The sequence below is a fragment of the Merops nubicus genome, unplaced genomic scaffold (genome assembly GCF_000691845.1).
Source record: "Merops nubicus isolate BGI_N331 unplaced genomic scaffold, ASM69184v1 scaffold46080, whole genome shotgun sequence".
NCBI lineage: Eukaryota > Metazoa > Chordata > Aves > Coraciiformes > Meropidae > Merops > Merops nubicus.
In genome coordinates, this window is record NW_008584397.1 from 10,501 (window position 1) to 29,020 (window position 18,520).

An 18,520-nucleotide genomic window follows, 5' to 3' on the forward strand; every position below is an offset into this window, starting at 1 on the left:
ACAGGTTTGTGCTCAGGGCACAAGCAGATGATGTGGAGGTGATACGGGCCATGAAAGCCCCAGAGAGGATCATCCCAAAGAGAAACCTTAGAGCTTGTCATGGTGCACAAACCACACTGTCCCTTAAAGAGCAGCAAATTCTGCCGGGATACATCCACCACAGTGGGTTAAAGACAACTCTTATTTCTGCATCCAGGTTAACATAAGCATCTCTGTGCTCTGAGTTCTAAAATATTTTAGAGGGAAAATACTGTCTTGAACAAGCTGGTTTAGACCACAGTTTGCAAACTCAAGTGTAGGGCTGCACATCAGCTGAATCACAGTAAGGAACCGAGCACATGCTTTTCACTTGCAGCATGCAGGGTACAAGGAATTAGTTTAAAAGCATCAGCTGAATGGGTAAATAGAGTGATTTGAAGTAGTTTCATGAACTTGCATGTAGCTTAGACCAAATATGCACTCATGTTGCTGTAGCTCAGCTGAAGTGGAATAACTTGGGAAGTCTGAGCCCTAGAAATGCTTCCTTGTCCACTTTGAAGTGAACTTCTTAGCTCTGGCATTTCCAAGGACAGAAATTCCTCTTGGTGCATAGAGGGGACAAGACACGTCCAGTGTGAACTGTGTATTGGTACACAGTAGAGCTCATGTTAGGTCTCCTACCTTTGAAGACACGAGTCACCCAGCGTGCTTGCATCTCAGTCACGGGCATCATGGCTCCTAATGTCTTGATTAGCCCAATGACAGCTAGGGTAGGCCTCTGCAAGTGGGTTGGGAATACATATCTGTAGAGGGATGCATGGTTGTTTTCCACCTTGACGTCTGCTTCTTCTAGGAATGGGAAGGAGACATTGTAGCCTGTACAGAAGATAACAATATCAATGGGCTCCTCCTCAGGGCACTTGTGGAAAATAACTGAATTGTTCTTGAACTCCTTGATGCCTGGCTTGATGGTGATCCTTCCTGTCAGGATGTAGCTTGGAAGGTCATCATTCAGCACGGGCTCACGCATGAGGCAGCTGTGGAGAACCAAGGCACTCTGAGTGTTGGAGACCACGAATAAGCCCTGCCACTGTCCCTGCTCCTCCCTCTGGGCCCTCCAGCCCCACGATCTCTTGCTGTCATTTTCTCCGAGCAAACAGCCCTGCATCCTCCCTCTCTAGATACCAATGTGTTTCACCCTTGCAGCAATGTCACTCTGTCCCACAGCCTGAGTGACTCACAGACATCTGTCGCCTTCTTCCACTTGCTCAATTACTCTTTAAACCATCTCTTTTCAGAGCCAATCTATGCTTTAAGCCTCTCTCCTCTTTCCTGGGCTTTTCCAGCGTACTCCATCTCGCACTGCCGGGCTGCAAACTCCCTATTGGAGATCACCCCAGTCCAGGCATTGGTTGCTGTGCTGGCTGATGTTAGCTGCTGCAGATCTGCCTGCCTGCCCACAGCACAAGCCCTGTGACACTGCATGGGATGGAACCCACCAAGAAGTACCTCTTCTCTGGTTGAAGGCCATAGTTTTCATGATTGAACCTCTGGTTAAGCCTGTAGTTAATCAATGCCCGTGAAAGGGGTCCAGGAAGGCTGTTTCTGATCAGGCTCCGAAGGCGAGTGTTGAAAACCATGTCCCATGGGTAACCCTGGTCAAACACACGGCTGAGCAGCCAGGCACCTCGGCCGGTGCTAATGGTCACCTGGGAGAGAGTGCAGAATCAATGATTTAGGTGATAAATTTGCTGCTTTGCCTGTATAAAGTACACTGAGAGAGGCACAGCACAGATGGCTATGCAATGAAAATGCAGCAACAGCATCTTTAAGATGTCCCACCAGCTTGCAATGGAGGTGAAACAACCAGTTTTCTTCCAGGGTAGGTTTTTGTCCAAGAAATACAGGTTCAGAAATACTGTTTGGACACTATGCACGGTAAACCCAACTTACATTCCCTGTAGTGTTGGCAAACTGAGCTATTGCCCCCAGTGTCGCTGTCCCCACACTGCTGAGATGGCTGGGTGGTGGTACCTTTTTGGCTATGCGGCTGGCCTCCACTGCGATATCTACTCCTGAATTGCCCATGCCGACCACGAGGACGCGCTTCCCCCGAAACACGTCAGGATGCTTGTACTGCCGGCTGTGAAAGTACTGCCCTTGAAATTTCTTGATGCCTTTGGAGAAAAGAAACAAAGCTCTTTTACTTGAACATTTGTGGATTTTTTTAGGAGAACTGGTGCAGAAGCAATCCAGATTGCAAGCGCAAGGGAGTGAAATCTGTGGCCACTAGGGACTTGGGGAGGTCCAACCCTACATACACAGACTTGGCGTTTCCTCTCTAAACTGGGGTCTCACACATGCCTGCACAGCAAAGAGCAGGGATGCATGTGCTGGGTAGGACTTGGAAAACAGTTATGTACAAGAGCTGTGCTGGTACAGTCTAGGGATTCAGCCTCTACAAGATAGGGACACAGAGGTTCAGAAAAGCCTGCTGACCTCCTGTCCTGCAAGGGGCTGCAGAAACACTTGATAATGTTGATGAGAAGGCAGCCCTCTCTATGCCGACAGCAGGGGTGATTCATCACACCAGTGATGAATGCAGGCCTATCAAAGATGATGGAACTTCACTGAGAGGACTTTGTCCACCATGCATACTGTATATTTCTTTGAGGCTAAGCCACCCTGCCTTGGAAGCTTGCTCTGGATTGACCAGTGCCTGCAAAAACAAGGCTACTGAAGCATGAGGACATATTGCTATTCATGCTGGGAAGTTTGAAAAGCAGAAGTAAGTACAGGAAAGAGGCATTTTCCCCTAGGCATCACTAATCCTTCCTCTCCCCCCAGCCCCCAGAAGCAGGTCACTGCAGTCAGCCAGGCACCATACCAGGAAAGCAGTGCAGGGGGAGGGACGGCTCAGAGAAATTGCCACTGCAAACCATAACGGCATCGAAGACATACGACGTCTGCTTCCCATCTGCCTCTGTGACCACATCCCACTGGCCCGTGGTGGCAAAGTCAGGGTGTTTCCGGATGCTGATTACGGCTGTCTGAAATGTGGAAGTGAAGTGGAGTCTCCACCAGCACCTGGCATGCACAGGGAGCAGGGCAGTGGTGGGGCACTCATCACTCACTCCAAATTTTATGTGCTTCCGCAGGCCGAAGCGCTCGGCATAGCGCTGGAGGTAGTCCAGAAGCTGGGCATTGGGCAGGAACACTGGGAAGTCCTCAGGGTAGGGGAAGTCGGAGAACGCTGACATCTCCTTTGAGGTGTTGCTGATGACCGACGGGTAGAGGCTTGGCCGGCCGGCCTCAATGTGCTCCTGGCACGGTACCCCGGGTGCATCAGCCCTGCACCCCAGGCTGGGGACTGTCCCCCCACTCCCCTTCCCTGGATCTCAGGGAGTGCAGCCAGGAGAGGTCAGCACCCAGCAAGCTCTTGCACCCCTTCCCCACCTGCTGGCACCCAGCTTGACCAGCTCCCCAGCCTGTAAAGCTGCAGCTCCCATGGGAAGGAGGACAGGCACTGCCAGCTTACCGTGTAGCGCCAGACACCCCCAATGTCCTCGCTCTGCTCGAAGCAGGTGGGCTCCAGCCCCTCTTCCAGGCAGCACTTGGTGGCTGTCAGCCCACTCACACCTGCACCCACTACTGCCACTCTCCTCCTCGTCGTCTCCGCCAGGATCCCAGGCTGTGAAGAGGGCTTAACCTGGGAGAAACCCCACAGATGGTCACCACCCCCTCAGGCAGCTGCCAGCAAACCTTCTATATGAGATTTCTCTGTATGTCACCCCCAAACCAGCATTCTGGGCTCCTCATTTACAAGTTAGACAAAATGTCTTTAAACCTTCATTTTCTCTCTTTTTAATTTTTTTTTTATTTTTTAAATAAATCCATACACTTTTACAGTATGCTCACCAGGCTGCTCCCAAAACCCTGCAGCTACCTTGGAAACTCACTTTGAAAGAATGCGGCTAAACCACAATTTGCTGCCAATTTTTATTTACAAGCTGTGTTTAAACTATTTATCCTTATCAGTCTTGCAGATATTTATATTTTATCTTTGGAGGTCCGCCTCTGCCTTTCTCAGAAAAGAAAATTAAACATGCACTGAGACTATTCAGTCTCTGTATCACTGACTGGGTCCTCTCCCTCTTTCCCATTGAAGATGTTGCCAGCATTGACACAGACGCTAAGGCCAATGGAGGGGCTGTGGACCTTAACTTTTGAGATGCTTTTGTGTCTTTTTCTCAAAGTCCACCCACTGATGAGGTCTAGACTGGACAGACAGGCTTTTGCAGGGCTGCAAGTGCCTCCACCCTGGGGTTCAAAAGGCAGCAGTCTCTGAGCTGATGTCCAGCCCTACAAGGCTGCCAGGGCTGCAGTGGGGATGATGAATTCAAACTCTTTTTGATAGGGCCAAGCAATGAAACCAGGTATGATGACCAGGCACTTTTTCCTCAGCCTGGACATTGCCAGAGTTGGGATGACCATGCAGGTGTCCTGGGGGTGCTGCTGTATCCCCACTGTCATCAGGGAGCACCCTGCTTGACTGACTTTTCAACTCAGTGTATGGGGATGGCACTATGACCTGCTGGCACTGGCTCCGCCACCCCAGGAAGTGCTTGCAGCTTCCACCAGTCACAGGGGATCAGAGGGTGGTGTATTTGTCAGAGAGGGAAAAAAAAAAAAGAAGTTTTCAGTAGAAAAATGGGGTTGCACACAGTATTTTCTAAAAAAAAGACCAAATTCCTGAACAATTTCAAATTTCAGTAGGAAGGCAGGACTTAATGAATACTCTTCTTTCCAAGGCTTCAACGAAAACTGGACTTCTTCCTTTTTAAATTAAGAAAGTGCTAGCTTAAGCTGCTCATTGTTTCACTGTTTTGAGTGGGGTTTTTTTGCATAGTCGGAGTTAACATATCACAAACATCTCCCAGGTATGTATGCTATTTAACTCCTTACCCTTTTGTAAAGAAGCTAGAAATAACATCCAGGAAACACTGTCTCTACCACCCCATGCCTGCTTCTGTCACACTTTGCATACTGTCACTGGAAGTACTCATAGCAACTAACCTCAGAACTCCGAAGCCATGGGGCAGGGAGGGATGGAAAGGCTGCACAGTCCCCGGGGGCACTTACCTCCCAGGCTCAGCCGCCTGCACTCAGTCCTGCCGCTGCTGTGGGAAGAGCTCTTCTGGCTTCCCATTTATAGGCAAGGCGCGGCTCTTTGGCAGAGGCAGGGGAGGGCGGGCGGCTCTTCCCACCCTGGCACGGCCACCCCACTCCCACGGTGGTTGCACAACCAGGGCTTGTGGGGGGAGGAGCAGCTGGAATCTTCTGCTGTCACGCAGGGTGAGCCAGATGGCCTGGCTGATGATCCCTAAAGGGGGTTGAGTGGGTGGGGAGATAGCAGAGTGGTCCAGATGTGTCCTGCAGTTGTGCAAGGAAGACCTGCATGTGCAGGGGTGGCTCCAGCAGTAGAATGTTTTCACTTGCCTCACAGCTGCCTTCCAAAAGGGAGTCAAAGCAGTCAATGGACAAGACGGGTTTGGCCGGACTTTGCACTCAGAGCACTTCCCAAAAAAGAGAGCTGGCTTTGCAGTCACTGGTTATGGGGTGCAGAGGCTGTGTCGTGCCATTGGCCACACGGACAGCTGCCGGTGGCAGGCAGGAGGCTCCCTGTGCAAACTGGGAGGGCGTGAAATAGCCACAAACATTAGTGTCCAAAGGTCCTAAGTGCAAAAAAAGTGGAAATGTTAGCTAAAATATCAATGTAGGACATCGCACCCGTCCAGGTATCTCCCAGGCATAAATGATCACGGAAACAAAGGGAACAAGGGTGTCTTTGGATGGAGCTTTGCTCCCAGCTGCTCAATCTGTTTAGGGCTGACTGGTGAGAAAGTATAAAATATCTGCAAATGAATACAGCTGGACACAGAGACCATGGATAGCCATTTAGTGGCGGACTAGGTCTTTAAGAAAATAAATGTTTAGAAAAAGACATAGTGATATTTGTGCCATGGTGGTGACAGCAGATAACTCATTGAGGCTCTGTAGTATGAGTGCAGGGGACGTGGTGAAAACTGTCAGCACCATCAAGGCATCACCTTGCCACTGACAAAGGTGCTCCGGGAGCGATGGGCTCAGATTTGGTATCCACTCTTGAAGCAGTTTGAATAACCAAGGAGTCTGCAATGGGGGATGGGGGGAAAACCCCATGCAAGGCCTGCAGAACAGAAAGTGGTGAATAAAGCAGCTCCAGCCAACAGAGACAACTGCTCAGAGCCTGTGTTCAGATCTGCAGAGGCATAAGATGGGCACATAGCTGAAAGTGGAAACCAGAAGTGGAAATAAGATGTACATTGGTAACAAGGAAGGTAATTACTCATAGGAAAAGTCTGCTGAGCTTTGTGGTGGACCCAAGTACTTGAACAAAATATGTTTGGTTTGTGGAGGGACAGGACTCGCCTCCGCTGTGTTCGGGCACTGCTAGGAGTGTGGAAACCTGGGCTGCCACCCATCTGCAGCACCCACAAATAGACATCAGCCTTCTCAGGCTTCCCTACCCTTGGATCTCCAAGTGTTTCTGGCCAGCACTTGGCCAGGTTCAAAGCACATGCCCAGTCTGGGTCTGGTTGTGCCATCCACGCTTCAGCACAGCTCAGTCAGCAGTGGCTGAGAGCAATGTGTTCAAGGGCTAGAGCCTGTGAAATCAAACTCATTCTTTTGAGCTTGGGTTTCAGACCACTGCCAGCAGCATGAAGAAACATTCAGGTTTTGCTCTCCCAGGCCAAAGGGACACAGTCGCTGAGGCAAATGGGCAACAAGATGCACATCTTTCATGCTGTTGGGATCTGCACAGGCTATGCCTCCCAGCTTTCCCTCCCACTGAACTCTTCTCCAGATGCACAAAGCCTTGCAGCTGCAAAGATGCTTGCCAGTATTCAGGAAAAAAAAAAAAAAAAAAAAAAGGGAATCCACAAGGGCAAGTATTTTGTTCTTTATATGCTTCTGCTTTACTGAGTTTCCCAGCAGACATCCAAGCAACTCACAGTTAGAGGGACACTGTGACATCTTCACAGGAGTGCTTTTGGGAAGGCCACTTTAGGGAAGCTTTCTAAAAAGAACTAGTTGTATTTTGGTGTAGATGAGCTACTGACAGGAATGGGGCCAGATGCCTCTGCTGCAGCTGCTTACAGCAGTGGTGGCTCTGGCCACCCCTGACTGTGACTCCGGTCTGGAGGTGCAGGATGAGCTGCGGTGAGTAGTACCACACGAGCCTAGGGTAGAACCACCTCCAGTGCCTCAGTGCCCTCAGATTAAAACTCACTTTCCTGCGATCTGCCCCAGGTCTCTGGTGTTCCCCACCACGAATAACCTTGTGATGGTCTGTACCAGGTATGCAGAACAAAGTTTTAGTGGAGACAGGTGGTGTAATAGCCGAGAGGTAACAACTGTAATGGACAGGAGCACCTAGGGTGCTAAAAAGCCCTAGGACACACACATGGAAATTCTGATTGCTTTACTCACCTCTGCTGCTGGCACAACAGGGAATGGCATCCTGGGACACATCTCTCCAGCTCTTCTCCAGGGACAGGCTGTGCAGAGCAGAGAAGAGAATAGGCTAGACAAAACATCAGTGGTTTTCATATATTGTTAGGGCTGGAAAAATCCTTCATGGCCTGGTGTTGAAGCAGAGCATCTCCTAGTACGCTTGGGACAGTCCTCTTGAATTTCTGTTATTATGAAGACAGGATCAAAGACATTGCAAAGACGGGGCCACAGAGGCCCCTGTCCCCATTTCTGAGCAAATATGATCTGCTGCCACCCCACTGTGAAGGGAAGGAGGACTCTGTCTTCACCATCACTCACAAAAGCTGCTGAAGGAAATGGGCTTTCACCAAGGGATGGAGTGAGGCCAAGTGAGGGCACGTAGTTTGGGGAACTGTTTTACTAGCTTCCCTCTAATCAGCCTGGGACACTAAACAGCTGGGTTTGTCATATGCTGGGGGACCACAGGGAGAACGAGGAGCAGTAAATAACCAGTGGTGGCTTAGGACGAGAACCAGGAATGGGATGCTCACACACCTGCCCACTGCTGAGCCCCTTCACCCCTTGAGAAGCAAAGCTCCATGGCACTGTGGCACAAGCCTGGGCTATGCAACAGGCATTTTAGCCTTAAAGTAGGGGGAAGGAGAAACTTAATATATCCATTTAGTCTTAATCAGATGGCAAAGGCACCTTCTCTGTGAAACTCCAGCACCAGTTCTATCATCTCTGTTTAAAACAACACTTTAAAGTGAGGAGGAACAAATCTATGTACAAACAAGTCTTGGCACAGCTCACTTTGCTGTTTCATAGGCTTGTGTCAGCAGCTTTTGGCATATGTCATGGTGAAGGGGAACAAGAAAAAGAAAAAAATCAATTTCTTGTTAAGTCAGTCTCTAAGCGCAGTGGGGTGCTCACTGTCCAGCAGCTGCTGCTGTCACACGTGCTCAGGAGCTATGGAATGAGAGGTCTGGGCTCATCAGTGAAACAACTCATTTTCCCCTTTCCAATATTATCACTGCCTTTAGTGACCAGAAGGCTTTAAGCACCATTTCTTTACTACACAAAGAGGTAAGGTTGCCCTAAAAGTAGCTGTTGCCTCCCATGACTTCCCATGAGGCTCTGAAATGTGGCAATCCACAAGATGAACAGAGACTGCAAGCAGCTGCTGGTGGGGAAAAAAAATTGCCTCTCCATTTCTTAGAGCCTGGATTCTGGCACTGAAAAAATTGATTATGCTTTGGCCCCAAGGCCAAAAGGCAATATCCTGCTCAAAAACAAACAAGAAACCAACCAACAAAAGATAAAACCTCTACCCCAAGCTGCAGAGGCTGTTTTCCCATTTATTTACTATTGCCAGCACATAGAGGACACTGCCAGTGACAAACACTGGCAGGGCACTTAAGCCTTGTTTGAATCAAAGCTAGGTATGTTCATTATCTTGAACTCTTCCTGAAACCTCTCAAGAGACACGCTGTTAAGGAAACTCAAAGAATGTGCTAAAGCAGATGTGGCCTATAGCAGTTACTATGGGAGAGGAATGTAGGGAAGGTGGTCTCTGTGTGGAGGGCACAAGTGTTTTACTCCAAAAATACTTGTCAAAATTTAACCTGCTTTAATAATAAGTCACCATGATTTCCAGGCATGTAACTTGTGGAATTTGTCAAGAGGAAGCTGCTGCCCTCAGTAAACCTATTGTGTTAACAAAGCCTGGTGAACTGCAGGTTTTAACTTCTTGGGTTTGGAGCTTTTCAAATGTACATTTAAGAGCTTCCCCCAGACAACTGCTCAAAAATCTTTACAAGAACAACCTGATGGACACAGATGCCTTACCTTGCTCACCACATCTTTGTGCCAGGGCTCAAGGTGGATAAATATATACACTCAAGTGCCATGGGAGATGCACCCAAATATCAGCACTAGGAAGGACTTGAGACACTCCTCAGCTCTTTTGAGCCAAGCCTGGTAAGGGGTCTGTCTCTGTCATTTCACAGGTAATACAATATCACTACTGAAGAGACTATCAGAGCAAGCAGGAATTACAGTTAAGGTAACTTGTAAGCAAGTAAACAGAAGGAAGAGCTGTCTGAGGAGTACATGGTTAATACACGCACAGCCTGACCAGAAGGTGCCTTCCTACCACCACTAGGCGACCTCATCCATCAGCCTTCAAGTGTTTTCACAAATTCAGTCTGTGCAATTGACGCCTTCCTGTAAATATTGACCATGTTCTCAGGCTAGGCAGTTTGAATGCTTTCAGTTCCTGCCACCTCTCGCAGGGCATCTCCAGTGGAGGTGTGCCCATGGCTGACATTCCCGTCCCCCAGCACAGGGACATGGCAGCACTCCTGGTTCAGGCAGAGACGTACTTGTGCACCACTCCAGCCTCCCACCTAGGAGCACTTCTGTGAATTTATTCCTAGAAATTCTTTTTTTCAGAGGACAAAACCCCAATGCCAAGCAAGGAGCTACTCTCAGACCACTCAGAAGCACCTTGCTGAGGAGCCAGCACAAGCACTGTGGATCTATGCTAGCTTACATCAGCTGGCAGATCTTCTTTCACCTCCTATAGCTTCACCAAACTCTAGGAGACAAGATGGGAAGGTACCACAGGTACATCTGACTCATCCTCTGCTCCAAAAGCACCTTAACTGACCTTTATCACCTTGTTTCTTTCTCCTGTTTTAAAACCTCTGATGATGTACACTCCAGCACCACCCACACAACTTCCTCCTGGCATTTAGAGTTGCTGTCAAGTTTTCTCTTATCCCCACAATAAACTGTTACCTGACATTTGGAGATGATTGAGGGGACTTTGAAACACCACTTCTCCATCAGTTTAAATGAGAACTTTCTGGATTAAATTAATAGAGGAGCTGTCACTGGCTTGCTAATTGGTCTGAGAAGCTGCTGACCACTCACAGGTGGTTCTGTGGCTGCTCAGCACCACTGAAGATTAACCCCACTGGCTGGTGTTTCCTAGTTATATGCTGGAAATTCTTTTTCATGAGGAAATTGTTCTGCAGGGATCAGAGTATTGGATTATTTCTCTGAGAGCTTTTCCCAGCTCTTTTTTTCGTAGACACATGGCTCTAGCAGCACTCTGTAAACAGCTTTCACCTCAGGTGGACTCCAGCAGGACACATATGGATGTATATGGTGAACGATACCAACCCTCAGGGTATCAAAACTGACCAGTTCAGCTTTCTTATTAATTTTGGTAATGAGTGGATAAGAAGTCCTAGTACTTATGGTTTTTTATCCTAATGACTGTAGTCTGAAAGGAAACCATAGCAAATACACCAGTACATGGGTCCCCATGTGATGTTGATGTGAAACAGGCAGAGGTCAGTTGTGCTTCCCACCCTCACTTTCCCTAAAACAGCAGGGCCAGCTGTGAGTAATGGGTCAGCTGGAGCCCTCCTGGCTTGTCCCCCTTGCATCAGTGGGGGATTTCTGGAAAACAAGCATTTACTGACCCACACAGGGACAGAGAGCCTGACCCTGGCAGGGTCATGGTGCACAGGGAACAGGCCCTCCTTGGCACCAATGCTGTTGAATCCCACCATTTCAGTGAGTTCTGGGCAATGGGAGGGAGGCTGAGCTCTGCTACAGCAAAGCAAAAGTAATAGTTGTGTCCAGTCTGCAGGACACTGTGCAGGTTCACTCGATCTTCACCCAGCAGCTGGCCTCAGTGTTTGCATCCCCAAACAGTCCAGCAGTAGCAATGTCATGAAATGCTGGCTAAAATTCTGTCTTGTTAGTGAAAATTGGAAATGGGTGAAATTATTATGGGTGGTTACTGCTTCTATACATGGGAAATAATTGTTCAAATAACTGAGGAAGGTGAAAGCTGGTGTTAAAGGAAATATGTCACATTGCTCTGCAAAAGACTATCCCATGGTGCCGTCATTTGGAAAAACACTGTTGGGTTGGGTCCTAGGCTGGCTTTGCACACATAAGAACAGCTGCAGAGCAGAGGAATTCAAAACCAGCAGCAGGGCATAGCTTCCCTGTGATCCTCTGGCCAGCAGCAGCACCCTGTCATCTGTCTGGGGAAGAGCAGTGCAGCCGTTGTGCTCTCAGCAGCACAGACACAGGCCATCACCTCAGGTCTGATAATGACGAAGTCATTCAACTGGTTTTGCAGATGTAAGCCAACTCCAGAAAACCCTTGGTCCATTAGCTGAGCACACCTGGGGGAGGAGGGCTGCCCTGCCAGCACACCACAGCTCCTCTTAATTCATTCCCTAACAACACCTCCACTCACCCTGTTGGCACCATAACACCTCCCCAGTGCATCCCACAGCTGCTGCTTCTCCTCATTGCCCTTTCTTTCACATGACCTGGTACTTTGGCTTTCAAAAGGCAAGGGCTCTGGCCACCATGCATTCAGCATGCCATAAGCTCAAAAGGTAAGCTGTGACATGCCCCACCACTGCACTCTGTGTCCTAGATGGTTAGCAAGGCTGCTGTCATCAGCCGGGAAGAAAAATCACAGCGATACACCATGCACAGCCTGTTAATTGCAAAAGAACGTCAAAAAACAGATCAGATGATGCCACTATAGTTTTATTTGTATTTGAGACAGTGTGTCTGAGGTCTTTGGAGTGGGACCACAGCCCTCAGGAATAGGAAGGGATTGTTTCCCACCATAGATACACATCATTTAGGCTGGAACAAATAAGAACAGGCAGACCTTTTCATCTTCTGGTAGGGAGAAACATGTTAGCAGGGCACTTGAGCAGTGGCACTGAAAAGGGAACGTGGCCAGCAGATACAGTTAATCTCAGCTTTTGGATGCTCACACTTTCCAGCAAAGTCCAGATATTGTTCTGAGAGCTCATGGGCCTTTTTTTTTTTATACATACACTGGATATTTTAATCTGAATTTTTTTTTCATTTGGGCATCTTTCCCCACTGGAGAAAAACATGGATGTTTTTCTCTACTTGTTAAGAAAATTATTTTTCAAAAAGGCAAATTTAGGCAAGCTAAATTTGTTTTAGCCAGAGCACAATTTCTACACCAAAACTTATCTCAACAAACCAAGAATGCTGACTACAGTTTTCCACCAAAGAGACAGTAGACAGGGAGATTTAAAGACACATAGTCATGCACCACTGCTCAAACACTTTGAGGTACAAAATAGCCAGCATTACTTACTGGAGCTGGTATTTAACAAGCTGAGAAACCTCCCAGCTTCCCAGGCATGGAGATTGGACCTGATTTTTTGATGCCATTTCCATTTTTTTTAGGGATCTCTTGATGAATGGTTTTCAGGGTAACAAGCAGGGCAGCAGCACACACATTGCCCAGTGGGAGAAAGCATCCCACACACACAGCACATCCCTCCCCGTCCTCCCCACGTCCCTCTGGAGTTTCCTACCAGTAAAGGGTGGCGAGGAAGAGGAGGAGTGGGAGGAAGAGCACCCCCAGCATGATGAGGGAGGGGAAGGCTGTGGGGGCAGCAGGGGTGATGCGTGTCCGTGTGGCCCGCAGCGTTCGGTCCCACTGGGTGAGGATGGCTTTCCTGGCCCCACTCCACTTCCCTGGGCCCACCAGTCGGTACTGGTAGGGTGTGCAGGGGCCAAAGAAGATCTCCAGGGCCAGCCGTGGGTCTGTCAGCAGAAGCTTCAGCACGTTAGGCTTCACACCGATGGGGGAGGCGAGCTCGTCCATGTATGTGATATAATCCGTCTGCAGCGTGGTGCTGTTCCCGTACCTTCGGGGAGAGACGAGAGGAAAAGAAGGGCTGCTTTCTGTGTTGTGGGGCTTTTGGGTTTTGTTGGGTTTTTGTTTGCTTTGTTGTTTTTTTCCTTTCTTTTTTATTTTGTTCTTTTCATTTTTTTCTTTAAGCACAATGAAGGCAGAGTCTGTACTCTGCTCTCTGCCCCCAGACCCGGGGAGCAGAACTGTCCGGGGCCCCTGGCTCCAGTGGACTTGCATTTGTTTCTGCTGTAAGTGAAGGAATTTGGCTCACAAGAAAACACTGCATTTTGAAACTTCCTACAATGCAACAGTTTCTAAAAACAAAAGAAAACATTGCTTGGGCCAGGTTCAGCTCTCACTGGTTATGTTCATATTTTCAAAGTATTGCTTCACTATAATATCAGATACAGTCACAGAGGGGAAAGCAAGGCACTTCCATGGACTTTATGAAACAAAAAAGTGTCAGTTTGAGGAATAATGATGGAAATGTTCTATTGCTGCTGGGGCCTCACCCTGATTGTGTGGGAATGAGAAATGTTTTTTCAGCCTGATAATACTCAGTGATGGCAAATCAGTTTTTTCAGACAGGGAATCTTTCCACCATGAATTTTCCACCCAAACCTCTCTGTCAATGCCTGTATCCAGCCCACTTGGGACTGAGACAATGGCATGGCTCTTCTGCCAGTACAACAAGTCCCATGAGCTGCACTTACCACTTGACCTTCTTACCCATCTTCTCATCAATGTCGTCCATCATCTCACTGACAGGAGGGAGAATGCACTGCCCTGGAAAGAGCAGGAAGAGCATCAGCAAAGGGAAGTGATGCCTAGGAGATCCCTCCTGCAGAAAATGGGGTTTGCAGGGATTGGCTGAGTTGTTGGGTGCTTCTTTTCCCTTTGGTGTCAAGAACTGGACTTGGGTCAAGCTTGGGTGTTGATGATGTGGTAACATTGTCTCCCCTGTCCTTAAAGGTGTACAGTGATGCCCAAGAGGCTCTTCAGCATCACCACAGGGACTTCGCTGATATCTGCAGTGGACTGAAAAGTGACCTGCTGCCATGGTGAAAAGCACCCCATCACATGGGGAACCCATTGTTGGTATTTCTGGCCAGACCCCGATGTGTACCTCAGCACTCAGGCACTGCTCTGATTTTCAGTTTGAGCCTGCCCATTGCTGCTGGGAAGTGCTACTTCCCATTAACAGAAAATAGATCTTCACCCAGCACTTGACCATCTACCTACCTTGAAACACCTTGACTGCCCAGCGGCACTGGAGGTCTGCCGTTGGGATGATGGGTCCAAGGGACTGGACCAGTCCAATGACTGCCATGGTTGGCTTCTCGAGCTGAGGAGGGATGATGCCTTTGTAGAGGGTGACCTGATTGTCCCTGCTTTTGATGATGGAATGATCTTCCATGAAAGGGTAGGAGTAACTGTAACCGGTCGCAAAGACTACTACATCGATGTCATCTTGAACAGTCCCATCTTGGAACAAGACAGATGTTTCTCTGAACTCCTTCACGTTTGGCTTCATCACCACAACGCCGCAGGCTATGCGACCAGGGAGATCATCATTGAACACCGGCTCCTTGCGGGAAGTTCTGCAAGGGCAGAGGTGGTGGGGCTGTCACAGAGGTGGCTTCTGCTGCTGGCCCAGGATAGGCACAGTCCAGCTCTATCCAGAACCAGAACCCCTGGGGGGTTTGGGGTTGGATGGCCCTGTGCTTACCTGTCCAGTGGCATGAGGCCAAAATTCTCATGCTTGAAGGACCGGTTCATGCCTCTCACATAGAGCCAGTCACTGAGTGCCCTGGGGAGGATGTTCCCCAGCCAGGTCTGGAAACGCGTGATGACCAGCATGTCCCAGGGGTAGCCACTATCCCAGACTCGGCTCATCACCCAGGACCCACTTCGGGAGCTCAGGTAGACCTGAGGGGACAGCCAGGTAGGGGTGACCTACCTCTGTGATGGCTGCGAGCCCCCAGGGCTGTCTCACAGAGGTAGTGGCACATTCTCATGCAGATGGGGACACTCCCACCCCCCCTCCCCTCTTCCCAAGAGTCTCTGGTGTACGTCCCTGTACCTGCGATGCCACAGTGCTGAGCTCCACAGCAATGTCAGAGCCGGAGTTGCCTAAGCCTATCACCAGCACCTTCTTCCCTCTGAACTTCTCTGGCTCCTTGTACTCTCTGCTGTGGAAGTAGCAGCCTTTAAACTTCTGTATTCCTGGGGAGGAGAATCAAAAGCGTCATAGTTCACCCCAGGAATAAAGAGGAGAGGCTGTACTGGCCTTGGGATTTCCACTCCCCTTCTTGCAAATGCTGCTGGAGTGTCCATCTTGGCATTTCTCACAGTAGGAGGTGTCTCCTAGGTTGCTGCAAACGCATAGCTAGATGAGATCTGTCTCTACCTTTATTCAGTATTTCAACAGAAAGAATGTGCAAGCACAGTATACCTTTGTACAGTATTTCTGTACCCCAAAAGGGTACTCCTTTAACCTCGTTGTTGCCCTGAGGCACCTGGACAGCCACAATCCCCTCAGTGTGGCTTTATGTCCTTGCAGTAGCAAGCAACAGGGAAATAGCTTTCATTTTTAAAAGAGAAGGTGGCAAAGACCTGAGAGGAGTTTTCCTGACCATGTGGTACCTCAAGCCCATGTCCTCCAAACAGACTCCCAGTGCAAATTTTTCTTGCCAGAAAGTTTTTCCCCAATAATGTGTCTGTACACAGAAAGGCAAAGACTGTTGGCTAACACGCATGATGCTTATAGTAGAAGTCATTGAAAAATGCCAAAAAAGAATGTTCTACAACATTATCTTATGAAAAATCTTCTGTTAAAGGAAACAGCCTGAATTTTTTATTTATTTTTTTTTTCTGGGAAAGATTAGCATTGTCTCTGCTTTGATATAGTATGGATAATGTCTTTTTTCTTAAAAAGAAAGAGGTTTTGATTTCCTGAAAAACCTCCCATGCCCCAAAATACTGTTCTCTTAATAGTGAAAAGGCATTTTTTTTCAGGGAGGAACACTGTAATGGAAAGGCATTTGGCTGTGTCCCAGTGGATGAATTCCACATGCACAGCTTACCTGGGAAGTCGTTGATGGGGAGGTTCGGGTAGACGTGATGCCCAGAGCAAACCATAACAGCATCAAACACTGCTGTCTCTTCCTTCCCATCCCTCTGGGTTACCACCTCCCACTGTCCCGTCACAGAAAAGTCAGCACATTTTTTAACCTTGATGACCAGGGTCTTGGAGGAAAAAAAGAAGGAAATCGGTGTGTGTCCACAGAACAGAACGAGAGGTTTAGGGAGTCAGTGTGATGCAGAGGTCCCAGGGAACCCAGGGGATTTCACCCTTCCCCCCGCCCCGTAATATCATGCTGGTAGCTCTGGGAAGTGCAGAGAGAAGGGAGCTGCTTTAACAAAACCAGGAAGTTTTTTCCCCCCAGAAAATTCTGTCCCAGGATTTTCCCTGTGCCATAGAGACTCTGGCATGGAGGCAACGTCACCTCCTGCCCAAGCACCTCCGCTGTTTGCTGTCCCTCTCCATTCCATGCTTTTTACCTTGAAATGTATGTGCCGGAGCAGATTGAAGTGCTTGGCATATTTGCAGATGTAGTGCTGGAGCCTGGTGTTGTGCATGTAGTTGGGGTGGTCATCAGGGAAAGGGAAATCAGGGTAACACATCATCTCTTTGCAGGAGTTGGTGAAGACAGTGCGGTAGATGCTGGCTCTGCCTTCCTCTGCCTGGTCCTGGAAGGAGAGCAGCATGGACTTGTCCCATGAGGGGTGATGTGACCTCTGCCTGGTCTGGAACCCTGAAATGGCTCCTTTAGATACCATCTCTCCTTGACCTGGCCTCCACCTCCAGGCTGGAGCCAGAGGGAAAAAAACCCGAAAAGGCATCAAATCCAGTAACCAAATAACTCCCTATGTGCACAGAAGTGCCTTAAGAGGCCAGGGTAGGGTTTGCATCGCCCAAGGCATTCAGCAGATGAGTAAATGCACATCTGCCAGGGAATGGGGAAAGTTCAGAGGAAGGGAGTGCTGTGGAAGGACCATGCCAGAGCCTCTCCATTGCACATCCAGAAAGTCTCAGGAGGTCAGGCGTGACAGAGCTACACATGGACACATGCAAAATTTCACAGGAGACAAGCAACATGGGGAAGCTTTCAGTGCCCAGCTTCCTCCTGGACTGCCTGAAAAGGTTCCAAAATCCCATGGACATTGCTCCTTCATGCACATGGTCTTGGTGATTGCATAAGCAAAGGCAAAAGCCCAGCCAAGCATGTTTGCTTTGGTTCAACAGCTCAGCTGCCTGCACTTTATGCAATCGTGGGGCAGGTCTGGCTGGGGACATGGACAGAGGCTTGTGCCTACTGCCAGCAGTGCCCTTGCCAGCTGGCCAATGTCCCACTGACATCTAGAAGGTCAGGACATGGGGGTCTACCAATATCCCAAAGACCACCACGCATGCAGTGGGGCCCGAACTGGCCTGGTCTGGTTCTGCCTCAAACTGCCAACCCCACACATTGCCCTGTCTCCATCAGGGGGTAGGGGGGTACCTGTTCTGTATGCCCTGAAACTTGGGTCTTAACAGCACAAAACACAGGTAATGCATTTCTCTTTCCTGATGGCTTTGATGCCAGGACAGAGCTAGGAAAAAATGCAGTGAGTTTTCCATGCCGAAAAATACGTATTTGGATTGGCCAAATGATTACCAACTTCCAATAAAATTAAAACCCCAAATGGATAAGGAGCTGAAGTGTTCTTTACTTTCCTGGTTGACAGAGATAAGTATAATGGAGAATTTCAGGACAGAGTATCAAAAAGCATTGCCAGACATTCTGGAGGAATTTGCTGGAGCCCTCCCCAGAAAAGAGAGACACAAAGTCTGTGTTTTGAGATAAATGTTTCAGATCACCCAGAACAAGCTTTCTGCCCTCCTCAGATGCCCCATGTTTTAACCCAAGCTCAATTCCTTTCCCTAATAGCACCCTGAGCTGCTCCTGCAACTGCAATCACACCCCAAACAAGCCAAGGGACACCCAGGCTGTCCCCAGGATGAGAGAGAGGACCCGAGGACCCGTATTCAACCGGCCAAGCCCTCCCACATGCAGCCATGAGAGCAGAGTAAGCGGGTGCAGGCACAAGGGGTACAGCCTCTCAGGCCCAAGGACACAAGTTTCCCCAGCCAGCTCTGAAACCAGGCAGCCAAAGCCACTCACCCTGTAGCGCCAGAGCCCGCCGACATCCTCGCTCTGCTCGAAGCAGGTGGGC

At 49.0% G+C, this 18,520-nt stretch overlaps 2 protein-coding genes across 2 annotated transcripts in view; both read right to left on the bottom strand.

The window, feature by feature from the left end:
* Window positions 1-3,643, bottom strand: part of LOC103776472 (dimethylaniline monooxygenase [N-oxide-forming] 1-like) — a 5,466-nt gene extending 1,823 nt beyond the window's left edge. Inside the window, exons 1-6 of the mRNA XM_008943986.1 lie at window positions 3,518-3,643; window positions 3,114-3,302; window positions 2,867-3,029; window positions 2,014-2,156; window positions 1,489-1,688; window positions 661-1,016 (exon numbers count right to left, since the gene is read on the bottom strand). Coding sequence (XP_008942234.1) covers window positions 661-1,016; window positions 1,489-1,688; window positions 2,014-2,156; window positions 2,867-3,029; window positions 3,114-3,239 — 988 coding nt within the window. The 5' untranslated portion in view covers window positions 3,240-3,302; window positions 3,518-3,643. The remainder of the gene's footprint in view (window positions 1-660; window positions 1,017-1,488; window positions 1,689-2,013; window positions 2,157-2,866; window positions 3,030-3,113; window positions 3,303-3,517) is intronic.
* Window positions 3,644-12,913: 9,270 nt separating this feature from the next.
* Window positions 12,914-18,513, bottom strand: LOC103776451 (dimethylaniline monooxygenase [N-oxide-forming] 3-like). The gene is made up of 8 exons (XM_008943963.1): window positions 18,469-18,513; window positions 16,805-16,993; window positions 16,327-16,489; window positions 15,324-15,466; window positions 14,970-15,169; window positions 14,483-14,841; window positions 13,954-14,026; window positions 12,914-13,253 (listed from the first exon to the last, which is right to left on the bottom strand). Exons 2-8 carry the CDS (start codon window positions 16,928-16,930, stop codon window positions 12,914-12,916), a joined length of 1,404 nt encoding a protein of 467 aa, XP_008942211.1. The 5' UTR covers window positions 16,931-16,993; window positions 18,469-18,513.
* Window positions 18,514-18,520: the final 7 nt, after the last annotated feature.

Excerpts from the sequence above, each read along its gene's own strand:
- LOC103776451 (XM_008943963.1), bottom strand. The coding sequence starts at position 16,930 with ATGATGTGTTACCCTGATTTCCCTTTCCCTGATGACCACCCCAACTAC. Across the intron at positions 14,842-14,969 it reads GGCCTCATGCCACTGGACAG|AACTTCCCGCAAGGAGCCGG; the intron begins GTAAGCACAGGG and ends CTGCCCTTGCAG. Across the intron at positions 13,254-13,953 it reads ATGGGTAAGAAGGTCAAGTG|GTACGGGAACAGCACCACGC; the intron begins GTAAGTGCAGCT and ends CTCTCCCCGAAG.